The 21423-nt window shown below is 36.7% G+C and overlaps 1 protein-coding gene across 1 annotated transcript; it reads right to left on the minus strand.

Annotated features, from left to right (window-relative positions):
- Positions 1–3141: 3141 nt before the first annotated feature.
- Positions 3142–20352, minus strand: LOC113111043 (GTP-binding protein REM 2-like). Its single transcript, XM_026275423.1, has 5 exons — positions 20200–20352; positions 18855–19176; positions 18206–18279; positions 8487–8664; positions 3142–3755 (listed from the first exon to the last, which is right to left on the minus strand). The coding sequence occupies exons 1-5, from the start codon at positions 20212–20214 to the stop codon at positions 3421–3423; spliced, it is 924 nt and encodes a 307-aa protein (XP_026131208.1). The 5' UTR covers positions 20215–20352; the 3' UTR covers positions 3142–3420.
- Between the last annotated feature and the right edge of the window lie 1071 nt (positions 20353–21423).

The following is a 21423-nucleotide window of genomic DNA, read 5'->3' on the forward strand; positions in this document are numbered from 1 at the left end:
ATTTTCCCCCCCATTTAGTTGTATCATTTTTTATTTTTATTTTTGACATCCCAAGATCTCGCTTACAGATCTACTTTGACTGGAGTAACCGAAGACAGTAATATTTTGCGAGACCACATGCTTGTTTGAAGATCTGGTGCAATTCATATGAAAGTGTCTTAACTCTAATATATATATGTATATGTATATATATATATATATATATAATAAAGAAAATTCCTGTCTAACGGACACCCATGTACTATTTGGTGAAATCACAATGAGCCTCATGAAAAAGACGATATGAGAAAAAAGACATGCTTTAAGACTACGTGACAAAGTAGGCCATTCTCAGTATTGCTTGTCCTAACCTCTGGTCCTTTTTTGGTGATTATTTAGTGAGAGGAAAATGAAAATACAGTTTTAACCTGAACCCAGGGTTTTATGGCATTAATTGAAAGTGCCTTTTTGATCTCTGAGACTTGCATTTAGCTACTGCATGCAGCTAAATACCAAATAATATATATTACAATCAACCCGTATAAAGGAAAATGATAGTCAGCTTATTCACTTGTCATACAGAATTGAGTTTGAAGATGACTTGCTTTCATTATAGACTGAGGTGTCAAATTAGCTCAATGGTAATTTCACACAACCAAGTAATTCTCTAGAGTTTGCTCTGATTTAAGAGATTTTATCAAAGCTCTCTCTACAGTCCAATCTGCTTTCCCTGCCAACACTGATTGCCTAATATTGCCTACTTTCTTATTTTTATGCTCATTAAATAACAGGTCTGTGTATTACTCCAACCACATTGGTAGAGTTTAATTATGATTGCACATAATTAAGAGTTTAAATGGATGTTAATAACAGAAAAACAACAACATTTTGCGGTTACATCGCAAAATGTCCCATTACATCTTCAACAATCAGTTAGTAAGTGATTTTGTTCTGAGTGGTTTTGTGATTTTCTCCCTATGGTTAAGACTTATTGTGAATATGTGAATATATGTGAAAATAGGTGAAAATACTGACTGAAGTCATTACTGTGCGTCTAAGATTACATTTCTCTAATTACTGTTTGAGGAAGAAATTCATCAGTACGTAATCACAAACATTGATTATGTTTGAATAGTTTCTTCCTGTTATGAAAAATTTACGTCAAGCCAATTAATTCCAACCACAAATTTTGTTTTCTAAAGAAAAGGATGTTATATCAGCAGTGCGCCACATTTTCACTTGAAATCGTTCATCATGCTACAGAAACCGCGTATGCAAACTATTTTAGCAAGTGTTAAATCCGCTTGTAAACAAGGCCCTTGAAGGCAAAATTTGCAATTACTGCAACTGGCCGGCTGTTTATACCAGAACAATAAAAAAACTAGAATATCATTACCACTCCTCCGCAGTTCTGCGCTGATTCAGCCCCATATGTTGCACATTGCTTTGCGATTAATCTCTAAGCACATTTCTTGGGTGCCATATGCCTCTGCAATAACAGAGTGCATTAGGAAACAACCCCATTCAGGAGTCAACACATCCGTTGTTTGGAAGAGGTTAGCCAATAAACCTGATGTTTATCACTAAACATTGTATTTCAAGAATAATTTAGTTTGAAAGAGTTGTCACAAGTTCAGTTCACATTGTGATTTAACACTGTGTCCTAAACAGATGTAATGGCATAGAGCAATATTTTGTCAGTTGCTTGGTTTTAATTTCTTGGCTGCAATGTCAAATAGCCCAGCCCACAATGAGATCTCATTACTTCCATAAAAATGTGTATAAAACTGCAAATATCTTCTCATCTGCAATTTTTTCTATTATTTGCCTTTTTTTTTTTTTTACATAGCAGTCTATTATTACAGTATCATTTACTTCAAACTGGTCCTTTAATGGTGTGTAAAAAACTGTTTTAGGTCACTTTACAAGAATTTTTTTTTTTTTTTTTTTTTTGTCTGGACTACACAAGACTACATCTGGTTAGGACACAAGTGTTTACTCAGAGCCGTAACCATTATAAACATTATTCTGATAAGTAGTCAGTCGACCAGTAAGGCTGCAGGATATATTGAAATAATTGCACCAAAGAATATCACAATACTCATACTATCAAATTGCTAGGACTTTAATTTAATTAAAGGGATAGTTCACCCAAATAGCAAAATTATGTCATTAATAACTTACTCTTATGTTGTTCCAAACCCGTAAGACCTCCGTTCATCTTCGGAACACAGTTTAAGATATTAGAAACTGCTTTGTTTTGAACTCTCTCTGACAACAGACACGGAAGAGAAGACAATGCTGAATAAAGTATAAAATATAGTTTTTGCTATTTTTTTTACCAAAACGTATTTTCGATGCTTCAAAAAATTCTAACTGACCCTCTGATGTCACATGGACTACTTTGATGATGTTTTTCTTACCTTTCTAGACATGGACAGTATACCTTACACACAGTTTCAATGGAGGGACTGAGAGCTCTCAGACTAAATCTAAAATATCTTAAACTGTGTTCCACAGATAAAAGGAGGTCTCATGGGTTTGGAACAACATGAGGGAAAGTTATTATTGCCTAAATTGTCTATTTGGGTGAACTAACCTTTTAAATAAATGTATGCACTGCATGTTTCAGAGTGAACCACGACACTGTGCTCATCAGTGGCAACCACCAAAATAAATGCTTGATAGTTTAATACTTGAAAATTAATTATTTCAATATCAGTATCCTAAGTTTATAGTCATACTAAAAAATTATTTCAAATTAAAATCCTATTTATTATTATTTTGTAGTCCTTAAATGGGTCAAAAACATTGGGAATATGCCCAGTGACAACTGTGAAAAAGAATCAACATTTGGTTTCCCTAAACCTGAAAATGTGCTATCATTGAGGAAGAGGAAGAAAACAGAAAATCTAAAACGCTGAATACATGCATTAACTAATGCATCGTATTTTGTGCCAATGCCATTACATTTTGTTTTGAGTTTTTTTTTTTATATTACAACAGGATTTTTACTACGGTTCTGCATCCATGCTGTGTCAGCATGGTTCTACTACAGGAGCTACCTTATCACCACTAACAGCCTGCCACAGCCAGCATGATACACTCATTACACTGAGATCCGGTGCTATATTTGGGTCGGTCTGTCTGTTTACAGTTTACAGGCCTCTCGCAACCTAAAAGGTCATGTTCTGGCAGGATATACTGCTAGGTTTCGCTGCACTACTGTCACGTTCAATGACTGAGAGACTGGTATAAACAACTAATTTCACACATACTAGTTTAGGTAATATCTCCAGAGAATTATCCCCTCTGTGAAGTGGTGCAGCAACACTGTCTCTTATCTCCTCACCTGTCAATCTTACATGCAGTTCTTCAATCCCTTCACTAGCTTCCTTTAAAACCTCCTCTCCTTCTCGCTCTCTGTCATTTGTCATTCGGTTACATTAGAGCGCTGAGGTCATGACAAGAACGTGATTTCTGCCTGAGCATCCTGCTTCCTCTGTGTCTGCTGAGGTCTCGGTCTCTGCCGACCTCCCTGTCCCTGTCTCGGCCGAGTTGGGTGCGTGGAACGAGCCCTGACAGAAAGCGCTTGGCCCTGCTGGTCAAGCTCTCTCGGCGGGCCGCTGTGGGGGACCCCTCTGTCCAGCCGGGTCCCAGGTTGTGGCCCCGGGCTGCTCTCACAGCCGCTTCCAGTAGGTCATTAGTGTGGTGGTCCAGAGAGACGGAGAGCTCCAGATACAGGCAGCCAAACATCATTGCACTGGAGTGCGCCTCTGAGAAAGAGAGAGAGAGAGAGGTTGAGTGATACAGACACAAATGGAGTTTGACAATCTCTTGTCATATCAACACAGATTAGCGTTAGATAACTGAATCAATTGAGTGGGATTGAGGGGCCGTAGGAAAAGAGAAATAAAGGCTAAATGCTTGCTGTACAGTATGTGTGGGTGTGTTTGTTCAGAGGTGTGTGGACAGGATTGAATTAGATCACTTTAGATGTCGACTAGACTGCACCATTGTGGATGTGTGACATGACCTGAGAGAAGAAACAAACAGACGAGGAGAAGGAGACTGAGAAAACTGAAAAACATTTATCATTCCTATCCAGAGATGACATGTTTTGTAGGGAGCTGTATCATGAAAAATGTAAAATAAAATATTTTAGTTTCACTTTAGCACTTAATTTTTCCTCAGTTCAAAAGTGTCATTTTAGTATTATTTATATACTATATTTATGAATATTTTGAGTTAGCTTTCATTCGTTAGTTTTCATTTTAATAATTTTATTATCTGCTTTCATCATTGTTTATTTATAAATGGTTTTATAGCCTAAATTTAGTTTTATTTTAAGCACTTTAACGAAAATGAGAAAAGTTCTAATAATAAACTATTTTAATTTAATGCAATTTTATTTTATGCGACCTTTATTTGAATTGACTTAATAATTAATAGCTCGAGTTAAAAAAAAAACAATAACAACACTGAAACAAGGCAGGTTGTTCAGAAATCTGACAGCACAACAATGAAAACGTTCACAGATGACCACCCACATCAACTACGCCTATTCAGTGTTCAGCAACTTGGCCTGGCCGGACAGGGTAAAGTAATGATGAAGAAGGATAGATAAAATAAAATAAAAAAACTAAATAAATAAAAATAAGTTGATGGTAATATTCAGTATTATTTCGTTATTCTTGTACCAAAATAAGCAGTCACTATTAAAGTCGGTACAGTGTGTACCTAATGACAAGCCCAACCAAACATTGTGCTGATCCTGGCATCATATCCTTTTGAAAGATTACAGCTATAGAAATAAGTGACTTATATTTATTTTTACCATGATAATTTCGATTTAACCTTAACAGTTTGTGTGACACTTTTCAGCATGGATTGTTTTGTGAATATGCCACTGGCTTGTGACAAAGAGGCTGTTATTGTAGAATGAAGCAGTGGCAACTAGATTAAATCCAATAGCAAACCCACTAGGCTACATAAGCAAGGTCTTAAAGTTACAATACCAAATAAAGCTTATTTAATTATATTATTTGTTGATAGCACATTTTTAAATAACAATTTTTTACATTGTGACAGGTTCACAAGGAAAACATGAATAGAATATTATATATATATATATATATATATATATATATATATATATATATATATATATATATATATATATATATATATATATATATATGTACTTCAGGATATGTGTTGCATGTGTGTATGCACATAATTCAGACACGCCAAAGTTGCTTAGGATAAAATGCCAAAAATAACAAATTGATAAGGGACAGAGGTTAAATTAAATGTGAGATTTGAGGTGGGGACAAATAAAAAGACTTAAGGGAAAAAAAATAAAGGATAAAACATCAGATATGACCCCTATTAAATATTGGACACTTATATTTATAAAAAAAAAAAAAATGAAAGGAAACCCATTTGTTCTGACACAACAGACAGGAGATTTACCACATGCGTGTAGTAACCTTCGGAGTTGTAAATTGTGTTTATTGGTATAGACTCAGTATAAGGTTGGGCATCTCTATTTCAGTGATTAAGTCAGTTTGACCTTACAGCATGTACACGTCCAATGTCTGTGAGCCTGTTTAAACAAGGCTTGAATGTCAGCTTCAGATAGCTGACTCACAAATACACCAGGTAAATTAAACCCATTTACATGAAGCTGAGTACACAGTGAGTATGTGCTTGTGTGTTCGTATCAGAGACAGGAAGATAGATGCAGACAGAAAAAGATTTCCATATCGATGACCACACTGGCTACAGCACCCGGAGGAATAAATGTGCTGAGCACAGATGTGTCCGCATAACTGTCCTCTGAATTTCCTACAAGGTCCTTTTCTCCCTGCCACACCAATCTTCTGCATACCGTTCTTACTTGAGGTTGAATATCTGAACAAACCCCTAAGCTTAAAAGTATTAAACTTTGGAGCATAACTCATCCCACACAGTTTGTGCCCCTGACATGAATGATTCATTCAAATTGTGCAGCTACGTACTGAAGATGTGAAGTGTGCTATCAAAGTCTCTTTAAATGCACTCTGTAACATTCTCAGGCAGCTATTTCCAGCTTTGCATGAATAGCAATAGACCATCATCTCTAAAATCTGAAAATAACGATATCTTAAATATTGTATCTGTAGCTAAAATCACATAAAACAGTAAAAAAAAAAAAAAAAAAACCTATTATCATTCTTAACTTAATATCATTATTAATATTTTTTTATATATTTTAATATTTTGTTTTTATTCTATTTATTCCATGTGATGTAAAACTGAATTTTCAGCAGCCACTACTTTAATCTTCAGTGTCACATGATAATTCCGAATTCATTCTATTCTGAATTATAGAATTATATAAATGTGTGTGTGTATATATAGCCTCAAATGTTGGATTTGCCATTACTTTGCCCTGTTGTTTATAATTATGATAGAAGAACAGCAAAGTGAAATAAACATAAGAATACAGTTTATACTAGATGTAATTTTTCAAAAGAACAGAGCACACTTCCGATGTCGTCCTTCTCATGGAACCATCGTGTTATCAGCTCTAATACATGAAAGTGCCTGCACACCATTACCTCAATGATTACAACACACTAAGCTTCTCTGTCCTCTTTCCTTATCCTCCTTATCACAGTCCTGCAAACACATAGCACAAGGGGTTCACTTCACCACGCAGGCGAAGGAGAGAATTAGAGAAAGAAAGGTGTGAGGGAGAGAATATGAGTGCATGCACCAGCATTGGCATACGTATACACACACACACACACACACACAAAGATAGTAACACCAGCACATTGTGGGTGAGAGATAATACAGAGCAAACATAAAAAAAAGTCCCAAATATGCCAAGCATGACAAACAGGTGAGAAGAAAAGAGGAGAGAGAGAGAGAAAGATGCAAGCATGACTGTGAAAGCATCCAGATGCATTATGCCAGTTTACACTTGCCCCTTTAGAGTTTTTGAGCCATGTATTTTTTTTTTATAAAACAAAAATTGAATACTGCATATTTAACTTAACTGAGTTTAACTGAAATTCTGCAAACAATCGTATATAAATGTATAAATATAAATATATAATTTAAAATTGTAAGCAACCATCCTCCCATGCATGGGTAGTTTAAATGCAATTTTTTTAAATAGACCTTTTTCAGATACATTGTAGGTAAAGAAATACATTTGTTTGAAATGATGTGGCAGAAACTAAGCAGGTGAACTAAATTCGGCCCTGCTGAGAAAACACCAGCAAAGCTAATCTAGATTCCATATCAGCCCTAAATGGCCAATGTTCAACCTGTTCATGCTGATAAGCTGAGTGATTTTTCTTGCCAGGAATCCATGAAGCCCTTTATATAAACACAGCCAGATAGAGATAGAAGCATTTAGACAAAAGCTGAGTCACAGCAGCAAGGTTAATATAGATGACTCACGAGTGTGAGAGGCAGAGGTGGACCACAGGGGGCCTTGTGTGTACAAAATACCTGTTGAATTATAGGATCTGTACTCTCAATGACTGTATTGAAATTGCTCATACATTTTATTCTTATTTTCCCGCAATTTTCTGCTTATTTTCAAAGCACTTGAAGTTAACATTTTCATTTTTCATCAAAAATGTCTTAAGTAGATCCTCTGGCGAAGCTTTCTGGTTATTTATGCCAGACTTTTCCAGTTATTTGGTCTTCTTAAACCTATCCCCTTTCTTACATTTGACAGCGAGCCCTATATTTTCTTTTCGAATAAAATTAACGTCATAATAACAGAAAGAATGATTTGTCGCAACTTCCATTTCATAGCAGCTTTAACATTCAGTCTCAATTTATACTTTTGTTTTATTGATAATTCCAGCCTTTGCACCTCTTTCCGGTTGATTTCTAGGCTATACCTTTCAGGAAATATAAGATTAGGTTTGACTTTGACTTTTGTTCAGCATTCACAATCTCACAAGACTACACCGGACACCTTCATCATGACAAAAAAAAGTGCTGGATTGCTCTTTACGGTCACTTTTGATCAATTGAATGCATCCCTGCTGAATAAAATCCTAATTTCTTTAACCAAAATATCCTGACCCCAATTTTTCAACAGCAGTGTATCATTGATTAATTTCTATGTTTTTACTAATTACATATTTTAAAAGTATTTGGACTATTTTGACTGTAATTTAACACCTATAATGTTTCCATTACAGACACAGTGTAATCGACAGTGGTGTAATTCTAATAACTCCATTTCCAATTCCAGTTGATCCTTTTCCTTACGTCTAGTTGCATTCTGAATTAAAATTGGAATTTGCATATTACTATCGGTTTATCTTTCTCTATTTGTGTTTCCAAGGTTTCATATACTATAAAAAATTTTATTCTTCCATTTGACCCTATTCTTTTAATTCCCAGTAATCTCTGCCAGCTATGCAGCAAATCAAGTTGAATTATGGGATCATGGGATGTAGCTGAAGGACTTAGATTAAAAACAGGCCTACCCTCTGTGCTGATTTCACGGGAGCGCACAAGGTCACTCTTGTTGCCCACTAGGATGATGGGGGTGTGTGGCAGCGTCTCCCTCAACAGCAGACGGAGCTGAGCGATCCGGTGGAAGCTGCGCCTGTCCGTCAACGAGAAAACCAGGATGCACACCTCACACTGCAGGGTGGACAGCTCCTGTCAATCAAATCAAATCCAAACACAGATACACGAATGACATCATAACTCAACCAGGAAGATTCAGTGCTTCATATACATGTTACAGAGCATTAGATGATTATTTGTCATCGGTACAGTAGGTCAGTAAAAGGATAAACTAGAACTATAATGAAAAAGATACAATTCTATGACAACAGGAAAGCCCACACCACAATCACAGAGGAACAATATCATTGGAATCTCTTTCAGGATGATTTTATCTGGGTGATAAATGATCAAAACATTGACAGCTGATCAGAATCCACTCTAAGAAGCTCAATGATTTAAAGCAGCGGATGCTAATATAGTTATAATTTTAACTATCTTTATAGTTATCTTTTTTGGTGTGAACGGGCCTTAAGAGGAGGACAGTCTTTGCTTGAGTGCAGCTCAGGAGTGTTTGTGTCCATGAAAAAGAGGATTACTGGGATTTAAAGAGGATAACCTCAAATCTACAAAGGCTCTGTTGTTGTTCCAGCTCTTAGTTTTGCCACCGCAGAGCTCAGGTGTGTTCACGGCAGCAGATGCCTCAGTCAAGCGTTTACCCCCCGAGAACATCACAGCACATCGCCACAAACGGTTTACAGCACCAAAGTACAGCCACACCGGAGTCTGGCTTTCTCTTAGGTGACCGCTATGACAGGGCGGCCGTCACTACATTTTTAACGAATTGAGAGAAGATAGAAAATGCTTCCGTCCCCTATGGACAACTTCCCATTTCATCTCCTAATCCGAAAGAGGAACAGATAAATAGATGGAAAGCCTGTGTCCTACATCTCTAACTCCCCAAAGGCGAACTCCAGCCCTCTGGAGAGCTGCCGAAAACATTCACATTGCAGCCGAGCCAATCGCACTCGGCCCTGGAGCGTGAGATTCACACAGCCACAGAAACACAGAGTTTCTCTGGAGGGGAAGAGTCTAGTGGGGCGGAAGCGAGAGAGGAGAGGGGGGCTCGGCCACCTGCTGCAACCCCACACAGGAAGGGCACGGGGAGGAGGTCATCTCTTCTGAGGAGCAGACACGTATCCTGATGAACGGTGAAGACAGCACGACATGGTCGATAGTGCTCCTCGTGATGGAGCGGCTCTCTGGGGCCGGATGGGCTAAGTAAAAGGTCTTTTAATCAGAGAAACAAGACGAAAGCATACAGCGGTCTCTAAATAACACCATCGAGCTCTTCCGCAGCAATACAGGCCCATCTGTCACTCTCTGCACTTTCCAGGCCAGATATACACACAAAATCATAGCTTTTAATGGCACCGAGTACACACAGGCAGGTGCGCATGTGAAAATTTATATCCTACAGTGATAATGCAACACACACTCATACCTATACTGCTATTTATCGCACAAACTGAGTGATTATGGTCACGAAACACACACACACACACACACACACACACAAATCCCTGCCATGCTGTCAGCAAATATGCCTGCCAGATTTTTTGTCCTCATGTGCAGATTTAGATTATTAAATCCAGCACCCTTAATAGATGCAGAAATGGTCTATTTGTCATTATTTACCCTATAACAGCAGTTTAATAAAATCATACTCACTAATCCAGCTAAAATGTTCATCCACAATACAGTACATGGTGCTTTTTGTATAAACACATTTACTGTTATGAACTCCTTGTATGTGTCAGGAAGATTGATTTTTTATTTATAATATTGCAAAAAGACTTACCGTTAATTAAAAGGAACAGAATATAATTCTTACCACCAGAATCTCACAGTGTTGTTTAAAGCTGTAGTGTGTAACTTAAGGTAAAGTCTGATTTTAATGTGCAGAGACCATTATCAGTGAGCAATCTGATGATTGAATATCGAAACACTGTGGTGATTTCAGCATTGCTCATGTTAGTGGTAATGGCAACATTAAGTGCCTTTACAGTAAGTTATTCTGGTTGTAAAATGACTCTCAAAACAAGATTTTATATTTCTTTCTATGTTTTTCAGTGCTAATTCAACATAATGAACAGTAAAAGATGCACATTAGGTGTGTCACTGATGCTTTATTGGTATATATTTTCATTCTTATGCTTCCACAAAGATTGATGGAAAAGAACGCACAAGTCTTTTGTTCTTATAGACCAGCAAAAGTAGTAGGGCGTTATTGCTATTTTTGCTATTTTTCATCATCAGGACATAAATCATGCACAAACTACATGGTTCAAAATCAATATTAATCATACATCACAACTTATGATAATCAATAACAATTAATCTTTCACATGATGCTCAAAGCATTTGCCAGATGCTTGACTCACATTGCATTTGTGGTATATGTCTGATCAGCCGATGCATTCCCTGGGAAAAGGACCCATGATCTGTTTGTTTAGCAACATGCTCTACTGCTTGAGCTACAGGAACACAAGAGCTGAAATAATGAGCTTTTGTCAATAACAGTTAAGACATGAAAGTGTTCGTGTGTGCTCAGCTCATTTTAATTATTATTATTATTATCTTATTGTTATTTTTATGTTTTCTAATTAGTATAGGTCTGTGGATAGCTTTACATGTCACTGGGGTTTTAAAAACACAAGATGCTAAAAAAGTTGTACTAAAGGACTAAAATGGTTATTCAATTAATCAAGCATGTAAAGTCACTTCCTTGTAGTAGGCATAGCCATAGGCTGTATTTAGCAAAATATGTTTTGTATATGTATTTCTTTTTTTTTTTTTTTTTTTTTTACAAAGGTTTATATTTAAGGTACCATTGTGTGTAATTTATGTTGTACTGCAAAACCTTATAAATCTACTAATGTAACGTTAACCACAGACCTCTTTACTCGTAAATCTAAAACTGTAAAAAAATAAAATATATATATAAAAAATTCCAGAGGAAACTCATGGCTCACAAGCTGTGCAGCTCTACTGAAGATGAAGAATCATTTGGAATTTTTTCTTTTTTCCAATTCCCTTTGGTGCCACTAGTGGTACAGAAATAATCCATTCCAGCTTTAAAACCTTGAAATTGTTTCTCTCCATTCTGTTGCTTTGGTTAAGCCTTTGGTTGAGAATAAAATGAGTTCATAGGAGGTCGTAATGCAGATTAGAACCCGGGCAAAACATGGCATTAAAATATCCCTCAACTCATCTCCAACCATAAACTCATTCCCAAGAACTGGGAACCACAAACACACCTTCTTCTTTGCACAGGAAGACAGATTACACAGAAATCAGGCCAGAGCCTAGTCAATAAGCCAAAACAGAAGAAACAAAACAAAACTTTTGATTCATCAGTGTTTTGGTCTTTCTTTCACCTTAAACATATTTTAAACAAGACAAACTTTGAGAAAATTAAGTATATGAAATAAATATAATACAAATATTAAAATGCAATAAAATAAATATTAAGATTTAAATATTAAATATGATATATACATAAATTAAATATGCATAATAAAATATACATAAATTATTCTATTAAATATACACATAAAATATTAAAGTAAAACACTGAATATCATTAAATAAAAAAAAATTAAATACATACAACATTATATAATTAAATATTATAATATATATTAAATATTATAATGTATATAATTTAATATATTGTATAATTAAATATTATGTATACACATACATACATACATACATAGATATATATAATATAATATAATATAATATATATTATATATATATATATTTTAGTGGTGGGCATAGATTAATTTTTTTATCTAGATTAATCTCACTGTAATCTTGGAATTAATCTAGATTAAAATGGCTCATTTAAATTCTGCCAAAGGCATTCAGAATATGTATGCTACCCAAATAAAATAATGACTAAATGTAATGTTAAGACTTTGAGAACGGGTTTGTTAAGACAGGTGGTGCATTAGACCAGGGGCTCATCTCCTGTTTCCAAAATGCATCACAAACTGCTTGAAAAAGCAGGTGCAAACAACCTGCAAACGCGTCCTGTGTGAAAGCACAATGAGTCCGTGCTGCTTCTGCACCACATAAGAGACGCACACGGACTGCATACGCACTGCAGATGGAGTATGTGTGAAACAGGTGTGCGTCTTGTTGAGGTTTCCATTGGGAAGCTTCTTTAAAAAAAAATGCATCCATGTTAGTACGTCACGTTTGATGTGGTAATTTCACAGTAGGCATACACACAGGTTCAAAGACTCGTTCTCAACCCCTACAGTGCAATTCGGCTAGGTATACATCCGTGCTAAAATATCAAGGTGAAAGTCATCATAGCTCTCGTAGTATAGACCCAGCTCCCAACTCAACTTTGAGAACAGATTAACGGCGATATTTTTTTTTTTATAAAAAAAAAAAATCTTTTGTTTATTTATACATTTAGTTATAATAATAATAATAATAATAATAATACTACATTACATTGCCAAAATCCAAAAACAATAATTGTTTTTGCAGTTAATATGACAATTTATTAATGGATATGAGTAATAGGGGTGCATAAGAGACTTGAATTTGTTGCTCCGTTCGGGGGAGAGGTCAAGCCTGATAACTGGATGTTGAGACATAACCGTGTGCCGAATGTGTGTCTGCGCACCAGAATGAGGTCCCCACCCCTGCAGACAATCACCACAGACCATCTGTCCACACATCCCATCCTCCAAAACATACACATTTGGCCCGAGAGCCCACACACAGACATACACCATCCCATCTGAAAGTGCTTTCTCAGCCGCTGAACAAGCCAATCCTGCTGCTATAAACACAGGGCACACATACCTCCAAAGAAATAAAGGCCCGCTTACTCTGCCAAGTACACCAACATCAAAGAATAAACATCTCCCTAATGAACGTTACAGAAAGCTCACAGTCCATAACAACACTAGGGCTGAGCTGTGGCACACTGTACTTAAGCATAAGGCTCCCAGCAGTACTCTACACACTCTGTCTGAGTGAGATAAACAGACTTATACTTCACACATTTATTAAAAAAAATATATAATAAACAAAACAACAAAAAAACTCCAAACTGTCTTGTCAGTTTACACACACAATAGACCATACCCAATAAACAAAAACCATATGAGCCACTTAGTGTCATCAATATTTCACCTCAAAGTACTCTATTAATTATAGCCAATCCGATTGGCCCCAGTCTACCAGCTCATTACATTCCAAACATATGCAACAAGAACTAGTAGCATCTTGTGCTATGGTCATGGCTGGCTAGAGCTAGGCTTGGTCTGGGCTATGTTTAGAATGGAAAACTAGTTAATATTGTACAATACATCTGTTCGCTATCTTCTTAATAGTATGCATACGTAATATGTAAAACATTTCAAAAAGTAGAATGTGACATGCCAACATTACTTTGCTATGCTGCATGTTTTATTTTGAAACTAATGTTAATGTTAAAGGGCTAGTTCACCCGAAAAAGACATTTCTGTCATCATTTATTCACCCTTATGCTGTTCTGGAGAACAGATGTGAGACAGAATGATAGCCTCAGTCAGCAGACATTTTCATTATATGGGGGGAAAAAATCTTTTTTGTCATGCACATCTTTTAACATATTATTTGTGTTGCAGAAAGAAAGCCAAAGAGGTTTGGAAAAAAAAGCGAGGATGAGTAAATGAGTAAAGAAATAGAAATAATGCACAATGGTACTTATTTAATATAACATGTAACTATATAGAACTATGCTATTTTTAAAATATAGAATAGATATACATATTATATACAAACAAATAATACACAGTTAGATATTTGATATTACATTCAAAAAGGGCAAGAGAAAAACGGCTTAACATTTGGAATAAACCAATCCAGTTTACATCCCATTTATGCTGATCTCAAGGCAAGGTTTTGGCCAATGTATTGGACACAGGTGATCAGAGATTGCCAATACGATTCCATGCTGGAACACGGAAAAGGGTGTAGCGACATGTGATGCAATTCCTAAATCCTGACCAATGGCAGAGCAGGTGACGGAATATGGCTGACAGTGTGTCGGCTATTTTAGGAAAGAGAATGACTTATTAAAGGCCACTGTCGCAAGCACTTCAAGTCTAACCATCCTAACCGAGGCCGTCTAGACTCAGGGCGGTGTGCGTGATTCTATATTTGTTAGTATGTGCATGTTTGCATGTGAATGAATGCCTGTGCCTAATCCAAGCTCTAACTGGGCTGATGTGTCAGGTGTTGATTGGGTGAACTTGGGGAATCTGCTATAGAACCAAAACAGGCCTGCATCCTCTGCAGCTACTACTGATGCAGCACTGCATGAGAATGAGTTCATTCACCGTCTCTCTCCAATTCTCCATGGTTCAGTGAACAAAGTAAGTTGACAATGAGGCTGCAGCCCGCAGAACATGACTGTAAACTTACTGCAGCGTCTTCACCGCATTCAGAAATATTGACCTGGTTTCACAATAAGGAAACTGCTGACCTCCACTGAATCATCGAAGACTTGTACCATTAATTAGTAATGCTTACATTTTGCCTTAAATACAGACAAGGGAGAAATGCTTAGAGGGTGTTTTATCCCCTCTACAAGGATAAGGACAGAAACAATCATTCTGCAATTATTTTAAACACACCGTGATTCAAACCACGATTTGATGAACATTTAAGACTTCATCTTGCTGCTTCCTGGATCAAAGCAAATCACAAAAGGCATACAATTATTGAATAAGCAGCTCTTGTACCCGAAAGAGTGTGCGAAACAGCAAACGGGTAAGCAATAACTCAATCTGGAGCAATGCCTCATGCATCGGAGTCATGTTTTGCCCGCATTCTGCTGCCAGTAGATAGAGTTACTCTTAAGCGAACCACATTGTGTTCTCACACCATCTCCATTATTTTTTTGTTTTGTGTATGGTATAGTATATATGTAGTATTTGTGTATAGTAAACTACAGCCAAAACAAAACACCTCCAATTCATTTTGAAGTATGCATTGCATTGCAGACTATATTTTTCTTTAATTCAATTTCAGCCTTTTGTGGTTTCTCGTGCAAGGGAATATCACTTTTGATTGAATCAATTGTGCAGCTCCAACCTACTTGAATCTTGAAATAAACGAAGTAACTACATTACTGACAGACCTCTGCTGAATATTCATGATCGAGCTTCAATCCAGGAGCTACAGATTGCAATCAGTGAACCATAAAACTGTAAGGGCAGCGCTGAACCTCTGCATCTGTAAAATTAAAATTAATCACTGCGTAGTTTATCTGGGATCCTGTTGTTTGCTGGATCCACTGGTAGCCATGGCAACGTGAAAACGGGCAAGGCGGGTATAGAATGGAACGCAGTGGGTGAGGTCAGAGGTCAAGTGATACGATGTGCCACTGAGGAAGACAGCTGGATGGTTAGACGGAGAAAAAGAGGGATGCTTTGAAAGAGAAAAATGGTAAGATGGAGAACGAGAAATGATGGAATGGGGGGAGTCTGGAGTTCTTCCAGCCACTGCTCTCTCCCTCTCCATCTCTGCCCTGGAATTAATCCAAAAGTTGCAGTCATTCTGTGATAGCAGCATCACTATTGACATTCATGCTTGCAACAAACAGCATCTGATTTAGGAGAGATCTGATGACACATAAACACCATTTGGTAAGGGAACAGACTGGTCAAAGTCAATCAATTCTGACCAGGGATTTGAATAAATATGAATAATCAACATGGCTACAAAGGCAAATTAATACCCTTTCGGTATGCTAAACATCTATATGCACAACCCTGTGATATCACATAACATTCAAAGGTGTTTGAATCATTTCTAGTCAGCTGTGAAACAGAAAAGACACTCTGTGATTCATACAAAAGTCACAAGCATGTGCTCATGATATCGCTGCGATACATCTGTGAGTTCCAGGCGAAATTATCATCTTATTTCAGAGTATAAACAGAGCTCTGAGTGGATGATACACCCACACTACATGCTTTGGACTATTATACGAGCGGGTGTAAGGCAAATACATGCATTGCACATAAAATTATGGGGAGCTTTCAAACTGGTACTTGTTCCCCTGGGAATGTCCTATGGTTTGAGTGAATGTCAAATGGCTTGTATCTTCATGAAATGAAGAAAAGGTGATTGATAAGTGAAGAGACAAGTGAACTAGTCAAGAGGCATTAATCCCAGATGAAAATGAATGTAAATAATTCAACCTGTTTTCCATTTTAATATATTTAAATTTCAATGAATTTCTGCGATAGCAAAACTGATATTCAGATTTTTAACAGCAATTACTCTGGTCACATGATCTTTCAGAAATGTATAACAAATGTAAAAAGTATTTACAGTCCATTTTAATGCATCTTTACTGGATAAAGATATTAAGTAAAAATCGTATTGACTCCAAACTTTTGAATGTCACTGTACGATATTAATGTTTTGACATACAGTTCTGTGCTGTATATTGCAAGAGCCATATTTTTTTCTTTACTTGACAGTATATCTGGAACAGTATAATTCTGCAACACACTAATGCAAATGTAATAATCATGACTGAAAAGCATAATGATACATACCACAGTATATTGATTCAGTACATCATGTTAGATATTGCAGAAATAATTGGCTTTTAAAGTGGTAAAGCAGAGATCATAATTCACTGTGGAATATCAAAGAAACCAGGGTAGGGTACACATAAAACGCTTGTAAAAGGATCTTTAAACCCGGCAGTTACCCTCAGCAGAAATGGAACAAATTACAGGAAACTGAAAACAACTGAAAACAATTTGCCCTAAAGTAAAAGGAAACAGAAATGACAAACAACAGACAACCCCTCAGCTGGAAGGTCAAGGGCAGATTTTTCTCATCTTTCTCAGCATCCGTTCTCTTCTCTGTTATCCTTCCCTCTCTTTTTTCTTAACAACTCACATATAATGAATGTTCCTGCACAATTGATGCAATGGTTCATTTAAATTTAGCTGTATAATTCAATTATTCCTTTAAAACGCTTAGCAGTTTGAGGAATAATTCACCCCAAAATTATGTAATAATGTGCTCAAATTTATATATATATATATATATATATATATATATATATATATATATATATATATATATATATATATATATATATATATATATATATATATATATATATATATATCACACACATTTTATATAGCTTGGCAAACTACAGTTTCAACATAGCTTCCCAAACACTGCAGTTAAGATATTAGAATAGAAGATTTGTATTTCCTGAAGCAGATACCTGCAGTCACAAGGTAGCAAAAGAATCGTGTTCGGTAAGCTTAGAAATTGTACTTTAGTTCTGTGAAAAATTAAATGCTGCATCAGTCACTTTGCTGTTGTCATGACAATAAGTATGCATCTTGTTTTCCATCAGATGAATACAAGAATCTGCAGCAGTACATGTTTACGTATACGCAGGGAAGGCAAGACCAATCACAATTTAATGTGCATGATAACACACTCCCACCTTGCAAGCACTATAAGAAATTCTGAAAGCCAATGAATAAAAAAAAAAAAAAAAAATACAAAATCAAAAACAATCCAAAACAAAGCAAACCTCAATGTGCTTTATGCATTGTGAGAGTGTTTGACTCACCTGTTTCCAGTTGTCGTACACTAAAATTGTGCTGTCCTCGTCATCCACAGTCACTCGCCGCTGGTAACCCTCATCTACAACACAAACAAAGTCATTTCTATGAGAACTGACACTCAAGCATGAAGTGGAATCACTGGTATTCTATTAGCATCTCATTTTATTCCTGCAACTGAGCTGAAACTGGCAATTTCACAAGATCAAATGTATAATAATATATTTGTGGGAAGAATACAAAAGAAGTTTTGAAAGGTAAGTTCAGAATTGGACCCGAGACAGTTGCGTAACAATAATTTATCCAGTGCAGAATCGATGCACAAGGACACTTGAGAGAAAAAACCCATCTGTGTGTCTGATTGGCTCTTTATCCCCTAGTAAATGACATGCTCGGTTTGTGCAGAGGCAGTACTCTGAGGGTTCTCTCCCACCTCATTAAGACACAAAATGACAAAAGACCTGAAATAAGATGGATGCCTTCATGGCACCCACTCTATTTTTTCCAATCAAATACTGAGAACCTTACACTAGTGATCTCGGGTTTCTGTAAGGTGATAAGTGCGTTTCATCCAATTCAAATCTAAAAATAGTGCAGTCCTCAGCATAATGATGCTTGATGCGGAGCATAAGAAGGATAAACTAATATAATCTTTACCGGTTGCTTGGGTTTCAGAGTCTATAGAGAGTGATCTGTCTGACAGTCCAGCCAGGCAAAGTGCCAGAGAGGATTTGCCCACTCCGTTTTGGCCCAGCAGTACTATCCGAAGCGGTCCGTGGTACTTTTGCTGTGGCGGTTTTGGGGAAGGAGAATCTTGGATATTGCTGATGCTGATTTGCGGAGTGGCAGACTCGTCGAGTCCCGGCGTCCAGTCGTAATCCTCGGACACAGCTTCCTCTCGCCTCAGCTGATGCTTGATTGGCAAGGGGGTGCTACCCCTGCGAAGCGGGGGCGCAGCTGATAAACTTAAACCAAAATCCTGTGAAAACCGAAGACAAGTAATAACATAACTCAGAGGCAAAGTGGTTTGTCCAATAAATCTGAACATCAAGAACGATGACCGTCTTTATGATATCTAAATTAATGTACAGGTATAGAAACAATCCAAGTGCAAGGGGGGGAGGAACGTGATCCTCTGGGACTTTAGGGTTGCACACTCTATACAAAAGTGGGTCAAAACACTGAGCAGTGCGTCCATTCACATAAACAAGCATCACTTGCTTTAAAAGAGCAGTATAAACATCCCAACAGACCAAAAATACAAGGAACGTAGAGTTTTCTCAGTCTCAGGGCTGTTGAGGGCTTCGTCCATCTATTTCCATCAAGCAAAATCCCAAGAGAGCTCTTAAACTGTTTACCATGTTTGCTCACAAGGGCTACTGGCATCAATATTAATATGGCACTTAATCTAGCCGCAGCACTGCAGGTGTGCTGGGGACCTTGTACGTCTGATCAGGTGTCAGACATCCAAGACACACATAGACAACCAATTAAAGTAATTGAAAGGAGGTAATTAATTAATTTAAATCTTTATTGAGGGACAGACAGTGAAACAATAGGATGTAGTATTCTGCTTGGGGTGAGGTAAGTTCTTAACAGTTACTTTTAATAATAATAATTATTATTATTATAAAAAAATCTGAATTTTAATCATCATGATTATTGAAGCAGTAGGCAAACCATTACGATTATAAATAATTTCTCGACTATAATAGGATGTCTTGCAAATATTATTAAGTTACAGTGATTATAATGATCAATATAGCTATTTTGGACCGTTTTTATCATTACAAGGACACTGAACAATAATATTAGAAGTAAATCTAGGACTGTCTCAGCATAGGAATGCTTTCTAACACAATCATTTATACAGAAACAAAGTCAACACAAAGGCTGCAGAAGAAGAAGAGAGGGTGTGTTCACACCGGTGTACATCCCAATCCTGTGAAGGACCCTACAACCCACACACACACACACACACACGGGAAAGCGATGATCTTACCTGGTCCGACATCATTCTTCAGTTCATCTGCTCTCAGTGAGACATTCCGCCGTCCATGTCATGTCACTGAGCGTCAAACACTGCACAAGCGTCGGTGGGGATTGTTACATTACACACTCGACTCATATGCCATCATACGGCTGTAGTCAAAAAAAAAAAAAGAAGCCCAATGTGACTCTAACTGCGCAAAAAAAATCCTTTTTCTCACGCTGACTTAACAGTAGATATTTAATCTCTTCTCTGCGAACGTCTGCGCTGTGTGACTCACGTTTTACTGTACACCTGTGAGTCCCTTTAAGTCTCTATAATAGTGGCTTTTCATTTGAGAGCGTGTAGCCCCGCCCCCGCACCGTAGACACGCCTCTTCATTCCAGCTGTTACCTGAGTGCTAACAATCTCTCTGGATCTCTCTCTCAGTCTCAGATCCACGTAACTCTATTTTTATTTCTAGTTTTATATTCTATTTATCGTTCATATTATATGTATTTTTATTTTTAATAATTCTAATGCTGCTCTGGAAATTCCATTTATTGGAACCCTGGATTGGGTTTGGTTTTAACCAATTTGATTATTTTTACAATTTTGCATAAAACATTTTATGATTGGGGTTGGTTTTAACCTATTTAATTTTGTTTCAAATGCATATATATATATATATATATATATATATATATATATATATATATATGTATGTGTGTGTGTGTGTGTGTGTGTGTGTGTGTGTGTGTGTTTATGTTTTATTCTTCCTTAAAAAAAAAAATAACATGACATATTCCAGAAGTTGTGTATTTGTTGCTGCACCACCTCTTTTGTGAGCTCCAGATCATCTACAAACAAGAGCCATTTGACTTCAGTGTCTAGTAGAGTAAAACCAAGAGCTGCAGGCTGTTGTCTCTCTATTTCTCTCTCTCTCACACACACACATATTGTGGACAAGTGTTCATAAGCTTAGTCCTTGATAAGTACTTTGTTTGAATCATAGCTCTCCACCTCTACCTTTCCCTGACACATAGCATATCCTCTGAGATATTTTTTCTCCGGTAACCCTGACATTTTCCAACACTGCATGAACTACTGAGTGATGGTTATGTTTTATTGCAGTCACATCAAGTATCATTTATGAAGTAAAAACGTTTCCTCACAGTCTTTTTAATAATTTTTACAAATAAATAGTTAATAAAACTAATGTGAAGTATATCTGGTGGTCTCCCAGTCAAACACTTA

The sequence above is a fragment of the Carassius auratus genome, chromosome 2, assembly GCF_003368295.1.
Source record: "Carassius auratus strain Wakin chromosome 2, ASM336829v1, whole genome shotgun sequence".
Taxonomy (NCBI): Eukaryota; Metazoa; Chordata; class Actinopteri; order Cypriniformes; family Cyprinidae; genus Carassius; species Carassius auratus.